The sequence below is a fragment of the Sinohyriopsis cumingii genome, chromosome 16 (assembly GCF_028554795.1).
Source record: "Sinohyriopsis cumingii isolate HCF-2022 chromosome 16, ASM2855479v2, whole genome shotgun sequence".
Taxonomy (NCBI): Eukaryota; Metazoa; Mollusca; class Bivalvia; order Unionida; family Unionidae; genus Sinohyriopsis; species Sinohyriopsis cumingii.
Window position 1 is genome coordinate 84,072,857 of NC_142976.1, and position 21,844 is coordinate 84,094,700.

General features: G+C 34.3%; 1 protein-coding gene across 4 annotated transcripts in view; it reads left to right on the forward strand.

Moving 5' to 3' along the window:
- LOC149780919 (dynein axonemal heavy chain 5-like) overlaps positions 1-21,844 on the forward strand; it is a 199,854-nt gene that overhangs the window by 49,886 nt on the left and 128,124 nt on the right. For all 4 annotated transcript variants that reach the window (XM_089938013.1, XM_089938014.1, XM_089938017.1 and 1 more), the window contains 13 exons: positions 656-832; positions 1,445-1,558; positions 5,961-6,068; positions 6,835-7,144; positions 8,590-8,726; positions 10,057-10,285; positions 12,288-12,466; positions 13,842-14,048; positions 15,043-15,360; positions 16,992-17,124; positions 17,407-17,658; positions 18,092-18,519; positions 21,476-21,677. In XM_089938013.1, the coding sequence (XP_089794139.1) occupies positions 656-832; positions 1,445-1,558; positions 5,961-6,068; positions 6,835-7,144; positions 8,590-8,726; positions 10,057-10,285; positions 12,288-12,466; positions 13,842-14,048; positions 15,043-15,360; positions 16,992-17,124; positions 17,407-17,658; positions 18,092-18,519; positions 21,476-21,677 (2,794 nt within the window). The remainder of the gene's footprint in view (positions 1-655; positions 833-1,444; positions 1,559-5,960; positions 6,069-6,834; positions 7,145-8,589; positions 8,727-10,056; positions 10,286-12,287; positions 12,467-13,841; positions 14,049-15,042; positions 15,361-16,991; positions 17,125-17,406; positions 17,659-18,091; positions 18,520-21,475; positions 21,678-21,844) is intronic.

A 21,844-nucleotide genomic window follows, 5' to 3' on the forward strand; every position in this document is an offset into this window, starting at 1 on the left:
CCATGTAGTATACTGCATAATACAGACAACATCTTATAATGAAGTACATAATACAGTACTCCCTCATTATAATGCTATATATGGGAGTCGAAGAGTATACTGCCTAATAGAGACCATGTTATAATGAAGTAAATAATAAAGTGCTCCCCCATTATGGCTGTCCATGGCACACATATGTTAAACTCCAAAAGAGAGAGAACACATTATAATGATCTACATGATACAGTATTCCCTTTTTATTATACTCTCCATTGAAGCCATAGAGTATACTGCAGATAGAAAGACTACATTGTAATGAAGTACAGTACTCCTTCATCATGACACCATGCATAAGAGTCATGGTGTATATTGCTTTAGAGGGAGACCACCTTACATGATTCAGTACTCCTTCATTATAATGGTTCACATGGGAGCCAGATAATGGCTGAGTTATACAGAGTATGTTATACAGTACTTCCTCATTATAAGATTTGACATCGTAGCCTTGGAGTATACTGCCTTATAATAAGATCACCTAATAATGAAGTAGATGGTAGAAATAACTTGACCGCTACATAATGAAGTGGGATCTAATGCCATATTAGCCTTATAACAAAACTGTTATAATGATGGGAATGATTGTGAGGGAATACTGATGTCGATTATTTTTGGCCAGGTTTTAGCAGAGAGTGAGCAGATGAGAAAGGAAGCAGATGACATTGGGCCTCGTGCTGAGTTAGACCACTGGAAGAAACGCATGTCAAAGTTCAACTATCTACTGGACCAGATCAAGGGATCAGAAGTCAAGGCTGTTCTTGGTGTTCTGCATGCAGCCAAGTCAAAACTCCTCAAGGTATGTGCATAGCATGTCTTAGTTTGCTTTACATTTACTGCATTGACTCAATCAGTACTCATTTACTTCACTCAGCTGAAGTTTGCTATGCAGTTTCATTTGCCAAATTAAAAGTGCCAAAAGGTTTGTCATTGTCAATATTTCCTTGAATAACTGAAAAGGTTTTGTGTCTCGGGCCTAGAATTGCTATGCATTATCATCCAGTCAGAATTTTTTGTATTTAGTGAAGATAATTCAAATACAGAAGAATTCATAATTGTAAAATCTGTCTTATTTCGTTTTTTGCTGGTTTTCATGATACGGTTTAATGTTAATGCCAATTACAAGTAAATTGCATGTAAGGAAGGATGATTTTAGGAGACACTTTTTGAAAGATTTCCCACCATCAAATATTTGTTGGTTAATATTCAAGATAGAACACTTAGAATGATAAGAATTACCCTCATCACACCGTTGCCATAAAACTCTTAAAACTAAACCTACCAAACTACTCTCTAGCCATGTATATATATCTTCCCTTCCCCATCATTAAATTCTAGAATAAATGAAAGGAGTTAATTTATGTAGAATAATATGGCCCAGAAATTGTCATTGCTGTCTTTCTTATTCCAGACCTGGCAAGAGCTTGATCGTCGTATCACCGACACTGCCAATGAGGCCAAGGACAATGTAAAATTTCTCTACACTTTGGAGAAGTTCTGTGACCCTCTATACAACAGTGATCCAGTAAGTATTAAAGTGGAATACAGTGTTCTGGATCCATTTCAGCTTAAAAATGTGGTTTAAACATAGGATTTTAAAATTCTCATTTGGACATCTGCCTCCCCCTATTCCAACCCAACATCCCCCAATACCAAATGGGACAAGTTTATGATATATGCCATTAGATTTTGAATATCTGGAAAATCGAATGAATTGTTTTGTTACTTATTTTCAGCACACACACACACATTCACAACATCAGTATATGTGTCTGCACATATACAAGCATGTACATATGTACAACCTTATTGCCTTTCTGCATCTCAACAATTCTTTCTTCTGGGTCAATGACAGCCATTTGGAGAGTGTTTTTATTGCACCTTATTCCCTGGAGAGGGAGCTAAGGGGAATAACTTTGTACAGGTTCATTTTTAGTTAGCTGTACATTCTTGACTAAGACTTTTATTTAGCTCAGAGTTTTTGCAACCTTTATACTTATTATTTTACCTGGAATCATGAAACTTTGGGAGGGAATTCATCTTGACAAATACTACACCTTTGTCACCAAAGCAGATCACTGTGACCCATAATTTCATGCTTAACCAACATTGACTAAATATTTTGTTTAAAGCTATGTGTATGCTAGAATCAACAAAGTAAATGATTGGATGCAGTTGTATTAATACTACACCTTGACAACAAAAGAAGGTCAATGTTACCTCCATTCAAAATCTTAACGGTATTGCATTTTTGTTATGACCACATATTTTTTTGCATCCCGTATAACATACTGTTATGCCACTGAATCATGCATCTTAATGAGTACTGCACCCCAAAAACACAAAAGTAAGTCACTGTGACCCATATTTAGGTTCATTTGTGTGTTTTAACTGTTTCAATTGTTCACTTCTGAGTCCTTAATCTAGTACAGAAGGCATTAATATAGGACAGTAATATGCAAAGAATTAAGGATAATATAGATCAAGTAAGACTTATGCTTATTCTACTATAGACATGTGTTGAAACAAATGTTAAATGAGAATCATATATATAACATTTTGTTGGCAACTATTTCTGAGATGCATTTCTATAAATAATCTAAAATAGAGGTGGTAGCTTCTCATTTATGTAAAGATTTTGAATTGAGTGAAATGGAATCTGTTAAGATACGGACTTCCTCAAAAAATTTCAAGCCCTTTCTTATTGATTTCACCTTCGTCTGTTGTAAATTGGAATTCATATTTTGAATTAAAAATTGAAATAAATAATAAGTGATGACAAAGAATATTTCATTCATGGTGATATAAACAAGGATTCACTAAATGAACAGATATGAAATAACAGGACTGACTTTATTTAACCTTTTGTAAAGACCTGTATAATTAAAGAACCTACTAGAATGATGACAAATTTGAGAACTCTTATAAGTCTTACATTACCTGTACAAACATGGCAGAAAATGTTTATAATGTGTGTATTCTTAAAAGTGGATCGGTGGATTGAGTGATCAAAAGGCAATCTTCTTACATGGAAAACAAGCAACAACAATCAGAAATGGTTTGTTCATGATCAATTTCTTCAAGTTTTTTTTTGAAAATTGTAATAAAACGAACTTTCTGAACATTTTCCATAGGATGCTATAGCAATATTTGGAGACATATCTATGAGGTATATGGATAGACTCGTTTGGTTACAAATGCATACAATAAAACATGAACATCAACCAGTCTGGTTACAAATGCATATAACAAGATATGATCATGAAAGAGTATGGTTACAGATGCAATGAATAAAACATGATTGTCAACCAATCTAAAGTACATAGAATAAAACATGATCATGAATTAGACTGGTTACATATGCATAGAATAAAACATGAACATAACCAGTCTGGTTACTAATGCTTTGAATAAAACATTTTCATTAACCAGTCTGTCACAAATGCATTGGATAAAACATGGTCGTTGACCAGGCTAGATTACTTAAGAAATATTGGATGCTATTAAAGCAAGAGACTACTTGAAACTCTTCAGGTAGTAAAGATTATACAAGTTTTAGAAATAATATGAAAAATGATTTTAAGAAAGGCCCAAAAAAAAGACACAATATCAAATTTTATTAATGAATATAAGAACATCTGAAACTATTTGCAGACTATTTAATGAATAAGGAGCTGGAAAATACAAGAACACGACTGATATTCCATCTCTGAACATTAACAGTATTGACAGTATTTGAAAAGTATATGCTAGAGTTATATATGACTTATTTCAGTGACCACATCCAGCTTTATGATGATCAGTCTGCTGTTAGGCAAAAACACATCTGTCAATGGCACTAATATCAATGATTGATGTATGGATGCCGGATTTAGATTAAGGAATGAGAACATGATGGTTGAGTTTCTAAAAAGTATTTGATCTTGTACATCATGAAATTTTCCTAGAAAAACTAAACATTTTATAGGTTACAATTGGTGTGATTTGTACTTTAAAAGAAAGACTTCAAAAAGTGACTCTAAATAGACACATATGAAAATAAAAGCTATTATATGCAGTTCTAATTCAGACATGTATGCCACAGAGCCACTGTCATAATACTTGAGTGCTGATGCATTGTCAGTAATGGAGATAAACAGTTGAAGTTTATATTTATTTAGGAAAAGTTATTTATCACAAACATTTTTGCAGAAACTCAAAATTTCTTCCTTGAAAATTTAGAGTTCCCCTTTACAAAAATGCAAAATGGGAATTTTCTCTCTGTGATAATCCTGGAGAAATTACTTTTTGTTATAGAAGCTAATAACATCAAGATCTCTGATGAGCTTGATTATGAATCACATCTTAGTGTATTAATGAAGCATCTAGTCATCTATTGGCTGAGCTTGGTACATTTCTAGATTCTGTATTTCTGATCTGATTTTTTGATCAAACTCGGTACATAAGCTTATATTATCAACATTTTAGATCAGTATTATTAGTAACATTTCCCCATTTAGCAATCTGGTTTTTAATTTTATAATGTACTGTAAAGTTTATTAATGTTCATCACATACAATGATTCAGCTCTTATGAGGCCATCTTTTATGGAACAGGAAAGTGGCCATATAAGAGGGGTGGCCTTTCTAGAGGGAGGTCACACAGATGTGAGTAATAATTTCATTTAAAGTATCCAAGGGGTAACTAAAGTTTAAATATTTAATATTCTCATTTAAAAATGAGGGACAAATTACGGAATCATTGTGATAATGTTTTTATCAGTGTTTTTTTAAATAATGAATAGTCATCAGTTGCAATGCAAAACCACCATGTCAATAAAATCAGGTAACAAACGTAAGACTGTAGTTATCATTGTCCATCCATTCCATTGTCTTTTTGTGTAGAATGTATGACTGACAATGTTTATTTGATTCTTGCTGATATCAAATTTATAGCAATAATCCAAACACTCTAAATTGATTTCACTTTTCACTTTTCCATCTAAACTGTGCGTGTCTGACATTTTGTACTTTTATGGTAACATATTCCATCACTGGCATTATTTTCTTGCTACATGAAATGCTTAGGTTTTACAAAGAAAATAAGTTTGTCTTGTGATCAACTGGCTTTAGTGTGGTACCCTTTCAAATAAATTTTATAATCTATGTGAGAGAAGTGACACTGGCTAACATAGCATATCTCACTGTATGGTTTCATGCAGAAATGAACAGAATATTGCTGTGTTTCTTAGTTGTTAGCATTTGTCATCTATTTAATTGTTGGTGGTAATAACAGCCAGTAATTTTAAAGTGACAAAATCTAACATCAAAGGAATACACAACAGTAAGGATAATTTGATTAAATACTTCTTTGCATGAGTTAAAGTTAGTAGCTTTATGATGGAACAAATTTCAATACTTTCAGAGGACAAGTTCTCACTGTGTACCAGATGCCATTATATATCTAATATATCACTAATATCTCACAAACTGATGTTAATTATTAATTATTATGCATACCTTTTAAAGTACCTCATAAAATGATCATTTAAAGCATGCATAATAAGTATAAATTCATCTCCATTGATGAGATATTAGACCTATGATGGCAGCAATTGGTATGTAGTGAGAACTGGTCCTCGGTCAGTATGTGTGGAATTTTCAAAACAATAAAATGAGATTTCTATCTGTAAATTCCATTATATGGCCATTCATATGGTGCAGATTTAGATGTTTTGCACTTAGTGCTGTCCATATTAGATTTTTGGCCATCATTGAGGGATACTTTTGAGCATAGACTCATTAATGACAAAGGATTTTGGCCATCATTGAGGGATACTTTTGAGCACAGACTCTTTAATGACAAAGGATTTTGGCCATATAAAGCACATGGCCACTGGTCAAGAGGATGATCACTGTAGTTACCTCCCCATTTCTTTCATTTTTCAGGTGGGCATGCTGGAAGGGATACCTGGATTAATCAATGCCATCCGTATGATCCACAGCATCTCCCAGTTCTACAACACTTCTGAGAGGATGACATCCCTCTTTGTCAAGGTGGGGCTGTTATATAAAGTAAAATTTAGCCAATATGGCAGTCAATGGACACAAATGACAGGTTCAGCTAAAGACTGATATATTTATTACTCCTTAATTATGAGACAAATTTCAATATTACTTGCATGTAATGAGGCTACATTATTATCCTATGGTATATCCAGTGAAGGTAAGCAAATAGAAAAATGTCCAGTTATTTTCATATATTTTTAGATATCTGATTATAGAAGAAAGAAATGGTTAAATTCCACAAATTATTCTTCCTTCCACCGCTTCATTACTGTTTATGACTCAAACATTTTTATTGTCATCTCTTCAGTAGGCTCGGAGATAACAGGCAAAAGTAACTTTTTTCTTTTCTTTTAAAAATACAACTTGTTTAGTCATTTCTGCATCTTTATTTTGGATTGGGCCCTAGATTATGTCATTATTATCCAGATTGATAGAATGTTTACTGAAGTTTTTAACCTGTTGGCAAGCAAGTTCATTTCTTCAAAGAAAAATAATTCATATTTAATACTTTATTAAAAGCTTATATATCTTATGCTTCCCTTCCAAAAAGCATCTTCAACCCTTTACTTGTTCTTAAGACTATTGCATTACTTGTGTTACTAATATATCAAAATGTCATATCTCATGAAAGGGAACTGCATGTTAAAATTTATCACATGGAAGATGGTGTAGAGTCTACTTTAGATCAGTTCTTGAAAGTTTAATAAAGTTGGTTTTCAATGATATTGTCAAATATTTTTATGTCTGGATTTAGATCACCAATCAGATGATCACTGCCTGCAAAGCTTATATTACAAACAACAGAACTGAGACAGTTTGGTCACAGACAACGGCAGAGGTGGTGAGAAAACTCAATGACTGCATCCGTCTCAATGAGGAGTACCAGCGATGCTTCCACAAGACGAAGGAAAAGCTGGAGAAGATGCCTAGTGAGAGACCTTTTGAGTTCTCTGAGATGTATATCTTTGGAAAGTTTGACACTTTCACCAAGAGACTGAAGAACATCATCGAGATTTTTGACACCATTTCGGTGTACTCACTTCTCTCCGAGTCCAAGATTGAAGGTACATACTACAGGTTATAGCAAAATAACATTTGGTACAATAAAATTAATTCGGCATCCTGTGTTTTGGTGCATACAATGCAGACTGAAATGTAACATGCACTCCATTTTTCAACCCAGAATGAGGCTGTGTGCTGTGTTGTGTTTTTGGATTTTTAATGTAGCTTTAAATTTTTTTAGTCATTATTGCTATAATGTCTGCAGTGTGGTCAAGTATTTGTATTTGGATATCATGACACTTCTTACATAAATCTTGAATGCACATAACTAGGATGAACTGCATTTGTAAATTCCAGTTTTGAAAAATCAAAACTGTAATTTAGAAATGCAGTGCATCCTAGTTATGTTTGTCACATCAAAGATGCTGATTACCTATTAAAATATTGATCTATGTATTGTAACAAAAGTATCCAGTACTGTGGTTTAAGTTGAGAAATAAAACAAAGAACCAAGTATATCAAAAGAAAAATAAATAAATTGCACATTTTCATTGACAAAGCAATTTTGTAATTATGATTAGTACACATCAAAACTAGGTGTCATTGATTACCTTGGAAAGAATACACAGAGTCAATGATGTACTGACTACAGTATAATTAAAATAGAATTATCAAATACTGTGATTTGAGATGAGAAATAAAACTAAGGACCATATTTGTTTTCAAAATGAAAAATGTATTTGCCATGTTTATACATTACTTAATATTTTGTTTGTGTCAGTATCCCTCCTAATAGGCAAACTGTTGTTAAGAAAAGATGTCCCTTAAAGGTGCCTCTTATGAGAACATTAACACTACTTGAGTTCTAAGTGTTATATTTCAGTTCATTTGTGAATAAATTAATTAATCGATGAAGAAAAACATTATTGGATCAACTTTTATCAAATATTGAATGTTTACAAGTATGGTGATCATATCTGCTCTGCTGCAATGCAATACTTTGCACAGCTTTAAAATAAAAATGGCAGAGTAAAACAAGAAGATAAAAGTCATATACACAGTTATTTCCAGTTGAGTTGGAGAACAATGAGCTACTCAGTGATATGAAATGAAAAGGTTATTGAGGCTGGTAAGCATCATTTAATTTTTTAATTAGTCTAGTAACAAATTTAGTTTCTATGTGATGGATTTAATATTTTACAAGCTGTGAATGTGAGGTGACACTTGTAGACTGCTTTATTGTTTTCTTCCTTTCATCAGATCAGCCTGGAAAAAGACATGCACCAGTTCCTAAAAATAAGAAAACTCTTAAAGAAAAAGTGTGCATCATATACACCTAAATGCTGAATATTGTATGACTGCTGTTTCTGGGAATCAGATTATTCCCTGCTTGTAAAATAGTTAACCACTATGCAAACATGAAATTTTTCATTGTCTTATCAAGACTTAAGACTAAACTGTATTCCATCCAGGGCAAACAATGTAATGGAGACTGGTTTCTTTGTAGGTATTGAGACAATGGCCAACAGGTTCCAGGTCATTGTGACTGCCATCAAGAAGAGACCCTATGACTTCCTCGATCAGAGAAAGATGGAATTTGCACAGGACTATGAGGAGTTCCAACGCCAGATCAAAGAACTTCATGTAAGTTCCAACATATAGCCAGAAATCATTGTTTATAAAAGACAATTCAGCTGAAAATGATTTTATCAACCTTTTTTTAAATTGTACTCTTTTGCAAAGGACTCACTATGACTTGATTGTTATTTTAAATGATTTACATCCTACAGTAATAGAACACCTCTATGACAAGGCCACCAGTGCAGTATGCTTCAATGGTAGCATCGAGGACTGGTTTAGAATGACAGTCAGAGTCAGACAAGGCTGTCTGCTCTTTCCCACACTATTCAACATCTGTCTGGAGAGAATCATGGCAGACATGCTTTTCAAGCATGAAGGGATGATTAGCATCGAAGGCAGAACAATCACCAACTTATGTTTTGCTGATGACATTGATGGACTAGCAGGAAATGAGCAAGAATTAGCTAGCTTAGTAGAGAGCCTCGACAAAACCTCTGCAGCCTATGGTATGGAAATCAGTGCAGAGTAGACCAAAGTGATAACCAACAACACCAAGGGCATCAGCACTGACATCAGGGTCCAAGGTAAAAAGCTAGAAACAGTCCACAGCTTCAAGTATTTGGGGGCAGCTGTAACAGATGAAGGATCGAAGCCTGAAGTACTCTCCAGGATTGCACAGACAATAGCAGCGCTGACAAAATTGAAGCCCATCTTGAAGGACAAGAACATTGCATTCACCTCAAAAGTCAGACTGATGCACTCACTGGTGATCTCCATATTTCTCTATGCCTGTGAATCATGGACCATAACAGCTGACTGAAAATTATACAGGCCACAGAGATGAGAAGTTTCCAAAAGATCCTCAGTGTCACACACAAAGACCATGTCACCAATGAAGAAATGTGGTAGAGGATATTGGGCCTCACAATGACCTCCTGATCACAGTGAAAAAATGTAAACTGATGTGGTATGGGCATGTCTCACAATCATCAGGACTGCCAAGACAGTCCTACAAGGCACTGTACAAGGAAGAAGAAAGAGATGCAGGCAAAGAGATGGGAAGATAACATTCAAGAGTGAACAGGCTTGACATTGAGTGACTCACTGACAAAGGCAGAAATCGAGAGGTATGAAGAAAGCTGGTTGTTTGGTCTTTTGCTGTGCCCCGATGGTCTACCAGACTATAGGACTGATGATGATGATGATGATGATGATGATTGAATATATGTAGTTGATGTAGGTTGATATATCTGCTAAGTAAATATTTTTGTTTTTCTCTATTTGTAATGTTCTCAATTTGGGTGAATATTGAATCTTCATCTTTGTGTTCAACTTGTGTCAGTTTGTGAGTTGACAAATGAGAAATTGTAAACTGCTTTTTTTCAATGTACAGAAACAGATCTGTGAATTTATGGACAAGAAGTTTGAAAAGATCACAAGTACAGCCCGTGCTCTGCAGATTCTGTGGCGGTTTGAGAAGCTGAACTTGCCAGATCTTGGTATTCATGAGAAGTACCAGCGGATCCTGAGTCACTATGGCCGTGACATTGACAGTGTGTCCAAGAACTATCAGAAGAACAAGAATGAGCCTCCAGTTGCCAGAGATCTTCCACCTATTGCAGGTACTCCCATGAACTGAAGAATATTAACACACAGGTTATCCAAATTTTTCCCTACCATCCACCCCTCCTCCTTTCGGGTATCTGTTTGTGTGTTAGACAGTTTGATTTTTGCTTGTATTACTAGATTAAAGTAATATTTAAAACACTTGTTTCCAATTTCAAACAACTCACTAAGTTTAAATTAGTAAACAAGTCTAATGTTGATTATATAGTTATATTATACATTTCAGCTTCATTTTTCAAAGTTTAAAGATATAATAACAAGAAGACAAGATAACATTATAAAATCAGCATATTCAGTTTAATAACTTAGTAATTTATGATGAGAAGCAATGTTGATGTGTTTACTAAAATCTTAAACTGACATAGATAGATCTGTTGGACTATCATTGTCAGATTCAGAGATACCATAGATGAGTCAACTTGCAGAAGAATTTCACATCTACAGGATCCATTCCAAATAGTAGTCATTGTTATTATTGTTCATTGTAAATTTGCAAGGCTTATTGTTCATGCCATCTGGTGATTATTTATAATAATAATAATAATGAGGACTTTGTATAGCGCCTCATCTTTAGAAGATCTAAGCGCTTTACAACATTAGACAACACCTATAAGATAAAAAACATATAATAATATTATTACAAAAACAAACACCATGAAATTAGAAAAAACATTAAAAAATAAAAAACATGCTGAGAATATTTCAGGTAGGAAACATTATTAGGTCTTTAAGTTTGTTCTTGCAGTTGAAATAAGTGAGTTTTGAGAGCCCTCTTGAATGTGATCACTGTGTCTTTGTGTCTAAGTTCAGTGGGCAATTCATTCCACGTTGCTGGGCCTTGGTATGCAAAAGAATGCTGTCCATATGACTTTGTTTTCATAGTGGGAATAATGAGTATACGATTGTCAGAAGAGGAGCTTAAGTATATTGCTGGTGTGTACACATGGGTGAGATCGGATAGGTATGTTGGACTAGAGTCCGACAGTGAAATGTAGCACAGAGAACAGATTTTGTGTTTGATTTATGGGTTAGATGACTATTTTATTGAGTTTGAATTACTGATAACAGATAGGCGGGGCTTTGTCCTGTGTTTAACCAAGCGAGCATGTGCCATCATCATGGAATGTTTTAGACAGTTCAAGGTGAGGAAACTTGACCTAGTTTGATTCAAATGGCTCTACTGTGATTCAGTGGTAAACAGAAAGGAATATTCGCTGTACCCTAGTATTTCATACTATGTTTATCATGAAAAGAAACCAACACAGATATTGGTAATTTAGTATTCTTTATGAAAACATACAGGTTATATATGTCCACAGGTAATCTAATATATTTTTTACACACAATAGAAAAACTGCAGATAAAACATTAGTGCATGTTATACTTCGATGCATGTTATATTTGCTACTTTACAGTATTACTTTTTTATTTGGTTTCTTGGTTCAGCAGTAACAAGGATCATGAATAGGTGTAACAAGGATCATGAATAGGTGTATCATGTACATTAGTATTATTTAACTCTCTTGTTCATTAGTATTCAAAATACATTGATTTTGTTTCTTTTATTTGTTAAAAAAATAAAACATTTCAGGGATTACATGAACTTTCCCAATATGCGACTGCTTTGTCACATATACTCATTAAATTTAGATTTAAACTTGCCCCAAAAGATATTTCCAAAGAAAGATACCTGTTTCTTTGTTTCACTTATTTAACCTTTATATGAAAGATACTATTCAATATAAGATAAGGTTTTGTGGTCCCTTGAATGCCTTTGATGGGCAGGTTAAGTGAAACTTTATGGAATTGTATGGGTAGATTAGGCAAGGCAGAAGATCTGATGAGTTCAGTGGTATTTTATTTGGGGTTAAATATCAAAGTATATCTCCTTAGATCAGTAATCAGTACCTGTGATATTATATGTACATTAAATTGATGAAACTTCTTATTGCAACCACTTCTAGCATTGTTACTAGTCCTGCTGCTGCTTCATTGCAGGCAAGATTTCCTGGGCCAGACAGCTGTTCCGAAGGATCCAGGAACCAATGGAAGTGTTCCAGCAGCAGCCCAGATTGCTAGAGGGATCTGAGGCCAAGAAAATCATCAAGAACTACAACAAACTGGCCAAAGTCCTGTTGGAATTTGAGGTCCTCTACCACAGGGGATGGCTCAGACAGGTACCATCATTACTGTTTGGCACTTAGTGTCTTTAATGTTTTGGCTTGAATTTGTATGTCCTCAGATGTCATCTTAGACCTATGGAAATATTGCTTAATTTATACAGTATACTACTGTTCATGGGAGCCATAAAGATTTACAACATTAAAGTACTCCTTCCTTATAATGATATTTATGTTAACCATAAGGATTTACAACATTAAAGTACTTCCTCATTATAATGATGTTTGTGGGAGACATGAAGATTTACAACATTAAAGTACTCCTTCCTTATAATGATATTCATGTTAACCAGAAGGATTTACAACATTAAAGTACTTCCTCATTATAACAGTATTTTACACAATAAGAGATTCACATAATCTCGAATATGAATTCTATTAAGATTCAAAATAATCTTAAGAACACAACTAAGATTCAAAATAATCTTATGAACATAACGAAGATTCAGAATAATCTTATGAATATAAAAAAATGCAATGGAACAACAATTGATCCAAACGTATGCTTCTAGACTCCTTGTACAGTCGCACTATTCCTTGGGTTGGTCCACACTCTTATCGACCACTCGCACCCTTTATGAATCCACCACGAGTACAGTCATACATTACACGTACAGACAGCATACAGCACTTTTTCTAATTTGCTACGTCTATGTCCGTGGCACAGACATACGTACATACATACATACGTATCGACAGCACGTAGCATTAAATGTTCTGGAAACTCCAGATAGCTCTAAGCAACTTTAGATGGCTTCGGACAGCTTCAGACCGCTCTAGTCATATTCACAGTCACATTGACAATCACACTTCATAGACACAATCACAGCGACAGTCACAATCAGCTACAATAACAGTCAGAATCAGCTTCAAACACAGTCAGCTACAAACACAGTCAGATACAATAAAATCAAATTGGTAATAATAATAGTTTCTGTATAATCTCTAGATATATGATAATACTTTAAATCTGTGTTGTAATAAATGCATTATTACGTTATAAGACATTACAAACTGAATAAGCTTCGCATATCAAATGAAAATATAAATTTAACACTTACCCCTATGACTGGAGAACAATGGAGTGCGTACACTCCTTGATGTAATCCAAAAATGACCAGTATAGTTTTAGAAATTGGTCTTACTTAAATCCATAGTAGAGTGAGTACAAGTCAGGGTAGAATACCCATGCATATCATGTTAGTCATGTTACCTCATCACAAGTAATCTCTGTGGCTAGGTACATGTTAATACAGTCGCTTACCTGGAAAAACACATTCACCCTAGATAACGTTGTACGCATGTACAACGAGAAATAGTCAAATAGCTTTAAGACAAAACCAACTTATTTCTTTGCCTAATTCTGTGACAGGTGGAAGCTGCAAAGTCTGGGATCCAGGCATCACTTCTAGTACGTCATCCAGAGTCAGGAGACCTTTTTGTCAATTTTGACACCCAGATCTTGACTATGATCCGAGAAACAGAGTGCATGGCACGACTTGGCCTTGACATCCCACCTGTGGCAAAGACCATGAGGGCCAGACAGACTGACTACAAGGACCACTACAATGCCCTCGTGGTAAGAGTTTGACCCTGATTGCATTAAATGTCTCAAAATTTCACTGTGTAGAAGTTTTTGAATTTTATTTTAATTTAGACAATATTTGGACTTTTGTTAGAGGTAGAGGTAGAAGAAAATATGATGTTTTTGAAATTTATATCAGTGCTGAAGTTTAAATACCTTTTATGAGAAAAACATAATTATTTCTGAAAGGATATAATTTATATATAGTATTAGATTGTAAGATAAGTCTATTTGTATAACTATTTTTACAATCAGTTTTGAGGAAGTACTGTGTATTTTATTTGGCAAATTAATGTTATAGCTTTAAGAAACATAACTTTAAAGTTTGTTATAAAACTAAATAAACTAAATTCATATAGTGATGAATGACTTGATATGGCATGCATAGAATGTTGAAACCATGTAGAAGTAGTGGCAACATGAAGAGACTGCTCAAGTGGCCCAAGCGGTTAAAGTGTTTGCCATAGATGTGGGAGGTCGTGGGATCAACCTCTGGCCAAGTCATACCAAAGACATAAAAATGGTACTTACAGTTGCCTTGCTTGATGCTCAGCATTAAGAGGTTAGTGTTAAGACTGGTCAGCAAGGAGTAAGACATCCAACATGTCTGTTGCATGTTGCCTCAGTGCTAGATATCACTATACACTGTTAAAGCTAAGTAAAAATTCCAAATCACATACACACTCTATATGAAGACAACCTTTTGAATGCCAAGATACTCATCTGTACTCCCTTTTAAGTCAGATCTGTTAAAAATCGTCATAGATCCAGATCTGCACTTGCATAATGAGCCAGCAGATCCTATGGAGTTTGTTTGGAGTAGTAAATTGCACAAACAGCTTAGACCCTGATTGCTGGCACAGTATGTGACAGCAGATTAGAATCTATATTAATTGCAGTTGGACCCTGCTTATAAGTGAGTAAATACTGTATATATTTAGAGCAAGGTATATGAATAGTTATGCATATATATACTTGTCCATTTAAGATGATGCTTCAAGAAAATGCCAGAGTACGTAAGAAGATACCAACAGCTTTCCAGGCCCTTGTTGGACCCCATGTCTTGAAGGTGGATGACAAGATTGAACCAGGCTTGACTAAGTTGACATGGACATCTCTCAACATTGAAGACTACATCAAGAGTGTGTATACAGTGCTAGAAGAGCTGGAGTTACTCATGGACCGTGTTCATGATGTTACAGAGTTCCGAATTGACTCTGTCCTCAAGGACATGGCCAACACTACCCTTTGTGAATTACCAGGAGAAGAACCATGGACTGTGGACCAATTTCTGGAAAATACAGAGGTAAATTTCCCTGGAATCTAGCCACTAAATAAATTGTACTAAATCACAAAAACAAATGAAAATGGTAGACTTTTTGCCTGGTATACATAAAGTCCAGTCTGCTGCAAATGACACCTTGCTTCAACAAAAACCTGTTTTATTTCCTGGATCCCTGTGCCAGATTATTAAAGAAATTAAATAACCACCCCACGAGTCTTGAAATGGTCATTTTGACTCTTCATACTGATAGCTTATTATGTCTGGTTTGACTGTGAAATAAAATTGCATTCTGTTTTTTATGAGAACAATTCTCATTGTATTTGCTTCAGGAGAATACTGTACTTGTTCTGTATGTAATGGTCACTTGCCTGACAAAGTGAGGGGCCAGGTGTTTCCTTATCAAACAGTGGTTTACTGTCTCGACCTTAAGCAGTCACTGGCATGTATCTACAGTGATCACTCAGTCTATGCAAATAAATGTTTTGCTTCATGAGGAAGGCATTGTTTAGATAAAGGAATATTGTTTGAAGTGATGTTCAGACATTTCTTATCTCACTTGTACTCGTACTCCAATCACATTGACAATGTGTTACTAAATACTACGATCACATTGATAATGTAACTAACTCCAATCATATAGACAATATAACTAAAAGGTGTCAGTATCTCAGATGCAAAAGAAAGGCAGCCTTTTATCATTAGGGTAGAGGGTTGAAGCAGTTTGCTGGATCGTGGGTAAAGCAGCCATGTTATTGCAGCAGAAATGGAAGTTTGAGATTGCATAGTTTTTCAAGTTCACAGATATTTTGTCTTTTGCTGAGTGGTGTGATTTATGTTTACTGACCCTCTCTGATAAAAATCTTGTCCTGGTGTTGACATCCCACTCAAAGTTTCCCAGCCTATTATATAATTATTGTAGCTAGTAAATTGTAAGTTTCATTGTCAACACTTCCTCTTTTTATCAGTAATGAGCACAATGTCTTTTATAGGGTATCTGCTATTGTGTAAACTTAATCATTCCATGTTTATAGATTACAGTTTTGACTAAAGTTAACATACATATAGCAAATTCATCTACAGTAAGGTATTGACAATTTAATTTTTGGGGTGATTCTGATTTTCTTTTGAGCTGAGTTATATCTTTCCCTTTATTTTGAAGTAATTAATTTTTGTCAAATAATGTAAAGTGTATGATATGGTGTTATTTTGCTACAAGTCAGAGGAAGATATATTTTCAGCTGTTGATGGACAGAGATCTTCAAAACAAATGTGTAAAGCCCCTGCCCTAAAACATCAAATTAAATTGTTGGTTACTAAAATAATTAAAATAATTACAGTATACTTTGGATACATATTGCAGTATGTTAAGAAATACTGCAGTACAGAACTTTTCATGATTTCCATATATATATATATATATATATATATATATATATATATATATATATATATATATATATATATATATATATATATATATCCTGTGGTACAAAAGAACATTTTACATCAATTTCTATTTATAAATATGTTCTACAGAATTTTATTGTATGATAGGAAATATCTTTTTTATTACATATTCAAAATATAACTGAAAGAAAGAGAAATATTTTACCAATAAATTATTATATTTTGATAAAACATTCTATTTCTAGATGCTGTGTGCCAGGGGAGCCCAGATTCTACAGACAAAGAGCATTGTGGTAGAGGAGGCAGCCAATGAACTGATAAGCATGCTCTGTGACCTTGAACCAGAGGAGGATCAGGAAAAAGAACAAATGGCAGAAGGTCTCATGGCTATTACTGTCAATAAAAAAGGAAATATCACAGTAGTAAAATTAGATAGTCACTTTAGTCATTCCTGTAAGGTCAGAGTACAAGTATTCATAAAGAAATATAATGGTCAACAAATTCTGTTTACTTATATTTATGTTCATGATACTTTATTGATTGATTAATTTACATTCTTTTATTCATGATTGTCCTGATCTATGTATTTTTTCTTGCCTTGTGTATCTGTGTTTAAAAGGACTGATTTATTAATGACATACTTGTTGGTTCCTGTTGTAGATGAGGTTCAGCAGGAAACCCCTGGACCGGAAGGATCACGATCACCAAGTCACAAGTCTCGACCTGTGTCCTCCAAAGCTAATCTTGCAGCCAAGAAGAAACGAGAGCAAAGAGAGACTATTGAGGAGGCAGCAATGGAACTTTTGAATCATTTCAACCATCGTAATCTTGATGCCCTTCAGAAGGTCGTCAGGAATGCACTAGAATCCTTGCGAAAGAGAATCACATCCAGCTCTATGGTCCACTACATGGGTAAGTCCTAAAATCATAGGAAGGCCTCCTGAAAAGGAATTTACTCCAAACAAGGAGTCAGATACCTGCTGTTGTAATGTTTCGACACTGAATCCAAGCTGCCACTAAATGACTTAATTTTTCATGTGAAGTACCACTGATTAGTTTCAAACCGTACATCACTGATTATTTACTTTATTGACAGTAGCCATTTAATACAATTATCCAAAGATATTGGATTCTTTTTTATGCTTTCCATTTGGTTTTTCTAATGTTATAGCTGTTCTGTCTATGATAATTATACATTTATAGTAGAAAAGCCAGTGTACTGTTAGGGTATTTGATACTGGACATCAGGTTATGTTTCTGATATGTCGTAAAACAAGTTTTTAAAGGATCTAGTTTTTGGATTCTACACAGATTTTATTGATGCTTTTTGACTCTTTTTTTACAGTGGATTCCAGCTTTGGAGATTCAAAGAAGGACAGTCGCCCCTTCTTTAAAACTTTTGCCATCCTGGCCATACCAAATATTAGTATGCAGCCTGCACTGGACGAAGTTCAACAGGCTGTGAACAAAGCTGCTCAAATGGTTGTAAATGTCAGCAAGGGTATCTCACAGTGGAGTAAGGAGCGCAAGAAGCAGGACAGACCAAAATCTGCCACAGGTGAAACTCACGAGCGTCGTATGAGTGTTGGCAGCGTAGCTCAGTCCGAAGGGTCCCATGCAGGGACAGCTCAAGCAAAGAGCTTGGTAGAACGAGAACCTACAAACTACACCATCCAGAATGCACCAAAGAACTATTACAAGAATGTGTCAGAGAACAAGGAAGTAGCAAAACTGCAATCACTACTTTCCACTTCTATAAATTCCACAAAGAAGGTGAGAAAATATCTGTACTGTTCTTTCTCTCTCTAACCTTCACCTCCTCTCGGACATTTAATCTCCTCTCCCAACCTACATTGGAGCTACTGGGAACGGAGAACTAATTCAGTTCCTTCAGACCATAACATTCATACTGGCCAAATTACATGTACCATACTTTTGAGGTAAGATGGGCAAATTATTCATAAATCTTATCAATAATCTGTTCAAAAGGAAACTTTTAAAACCACAAAACAATATACAGCATACCTTATATTTGACAATAAAACCAGCCTAGTGAGATAACATCATTTGCATCCAGTAACACCTGTACAGCAACAGTGATAAAATAAAAATGGTGTTAGGTTCAAGCCTCGTATTGTGAACAGTATACCCATATGCCAGGTTCTTCTGAAGAAAAGAAAATTCCCCGTGGTTATTTCCAGCCAATCAGCTATATATATACAGTAATTTAATACATAGGTTGGTTCCATTGCTCATAAAAATATGAATTGCCTGTGACCTATATACTAATGACTTTAATACTGTGTATACTTTGGGTTCATGAGATACTTTACTACTGTGTATACTTTGGGTTCATGAAATACTTTACTACTGTGTATACTTTGGGTTCATGAGATACTTAACTACTGTGTATACTTTGGGTTCATCAAATATTTTACTACTGTGTACACTTTGGATTCATGAAATACTTTACTACTGTGTATACTTTGGATTCATGAGATACTTAAATTTCACTACAGACCATGAATGTCAGAACTTGAAGAACAATTAGCCATCTGGAAAGACAAGAATACTTCATTCCTTAATCTATTTGTTTATTATTACCACTGAAAACATTTGTATTTGCAAATTCACAATAATTGATACCTATCAAAATAAAGGAATTCACATTGTTGTTCAGAATACAGAAAATACATTTTACTAGAAGAAGTAAATGTCCAGTCTTGGGTAGGTCCTTATTTGTTTATAGTGATGAAGTGGGTTTTACAAATTGTATTAGAAATGGTTCTTCAAAAGATTTAATCATGCTTGTTTTTAAACGTGCTTATCATAAAGCTATTGCTCTGTGAGTCTTACAAATAGATAATTTGCAGACCAACCCCAAAATGAATAAAGATTTGTGCCTTTTTTTGTGAATGAAAAAAACTAATTATGATCAATAGGTCATTATTCTTGTGTATGAAAGCAGTATTATATTTTAGTACTTCCTTATAGTTTTGAAGGTGTTTCAAATTTGAAAAGGCTGTTCAGATGGTCTTGTGATAATACAAAATTTAATCTCAGAAATGTCACATCACCATTCTTTGCTCATGCATAATTCATGCCCATCTAAAAACATCATAGACTAAGACATGCCAAAACATATTGGTCTGGCAGGTTAGGATGGGTTCTATCAACTTGAAATTATAAAGTAGAACAAACAGCTGAACCCCTACATACTAATACACCATATAATAGCAGATCCTGATGCACCATTTTTTGTAGCTAAATAAGTGTGTTACACATCATCCTTGAATCCAGATTCAGGTCACAACTGTCACATCGGAGACAGTTTTATCAACTCATCAGTGAGTTAAGAGAGTAAAAAATCAAACACAGTTATTACATTGAGTTTATCATATATTTGAGTTAAATGAGTCAAGATTACCATCACATTTGTCACATGTGAGACAGTTTGCCTTGTTCCTTCACATGCTTTGCATAGTTTTTTTTCCCCTGTCTGCCATAAAGAAGAGCTTATTATGTTATAGTGTTGTGCATACATCTGTCCATCTATTACCAATTTACTTTCCACACAATAGCTAGAGTTTTTCACCATCCTAAGTTACCAAACATTGATGCTGGCTTGCCCTTATGGTAAAATAAAATCCTGTAAATGTTGGGGTCAAAAGTTCAAAGATCAAGGTCATGGACATAAATGATAAAAATGGTTTCTGCAAAATAACTCTAGTTGTTATCTATGTTCTCAGATTTTGTTGATGACTTAATAATTGGGATTAAGAAGAAGTCTGTCACTTTAGGGTTCAAAAGGTCATAGGTCAAGGGCATTGTGACTGAATGAAGGAAAATGGTTTCTTCATAATAACTTTAGTGCTAGACCATGCATCCTGATGAATGTTTGTGGAGGGCTTGCACTTAAGGCATGGTAGAGGCCTTTAATATAGGGGTCAAAAGGTCAGTATAATTGTGACTCAAGGAAAAATTAGTTTGCAAGCTAACATTTTTTTCTAGAGCAAGTCTCCTGACCAAATTTTGTGAAAAGTTCACATTGGTATAATAAGAAGTCTTTAGATTTGGGGGTCTAAAGGTCAGAGGTCATAGTCATGGTAAGTCTAATAAGAAAATAATAGTTTCTTTAGATTAAGTTCAGTTCAGAACCTGATACCTTGAAAAAAGGTAGGGGTCATTCAGATCTATTAGTCAGTAATCTCCCTAATCAAGCATATCCTATTAGTGCCTACATAGAAGACTATTAAACACATAGCTGTCACATATTCACAGTATTATTGTTATATATGAGATAGGGGTACCTATTCAACGAGTGTACTTGATGACATGAAAATAACATCATTTTGCCTTTGACCTGAAGGATGTCAGTTGCATTTGTGGCTAATTACTGTTAATGCACAGTTCTGCTTTTAAATATATTTTAATGTAGGAATAGAAAAAAAACCTGATTGTTTACATCAATGTTGTATTAATATTTAATACCATGCATGGGTTCAAATTTTGTGAAGAAAAATTATAGTCTGTTCTGTTATTTTCTATCCCACAAAATAAATGTATTTATCATGCAGAAAAGGAAAGTAATTAGTAGTTAGCAAAATTAGTTGCTCAATAAATACATTATTATTATTATTATTTTATTATTATAATTATTATTATTATTATTATTATTATTATTATTATGATTATTATTATTATTATTATTATTATTAATATTCAACAGGAGGTAACAACAGCATTAGAAAAGTTTGCCAAGTATCACATCATCTGGGAGAAGGATCGAGATCAGGACCTTGAGCAGTTCAAAAAGGAGGACCCCAAACTTGGGGAATTTGAGGCCAAGATCAAATACTATGAGGAGTTGGAAGTAGAGATCAATGGGGAACCAGAGTACTATGACGTTGGACCCATTGCTTTATACACGGGTAAAATACATGATTGTTTCACACTCTCTCTTTCAAATTCATCACCTACCCCAGTTTTATAACATGTATCACCTTTTATAAGTCAGATCCTTATCTGCCCTAGTATAATGATCCTGCAGATCAGGGTCTGTCCTGTTCTACTGATTACTCCTTACAAACTACATAGA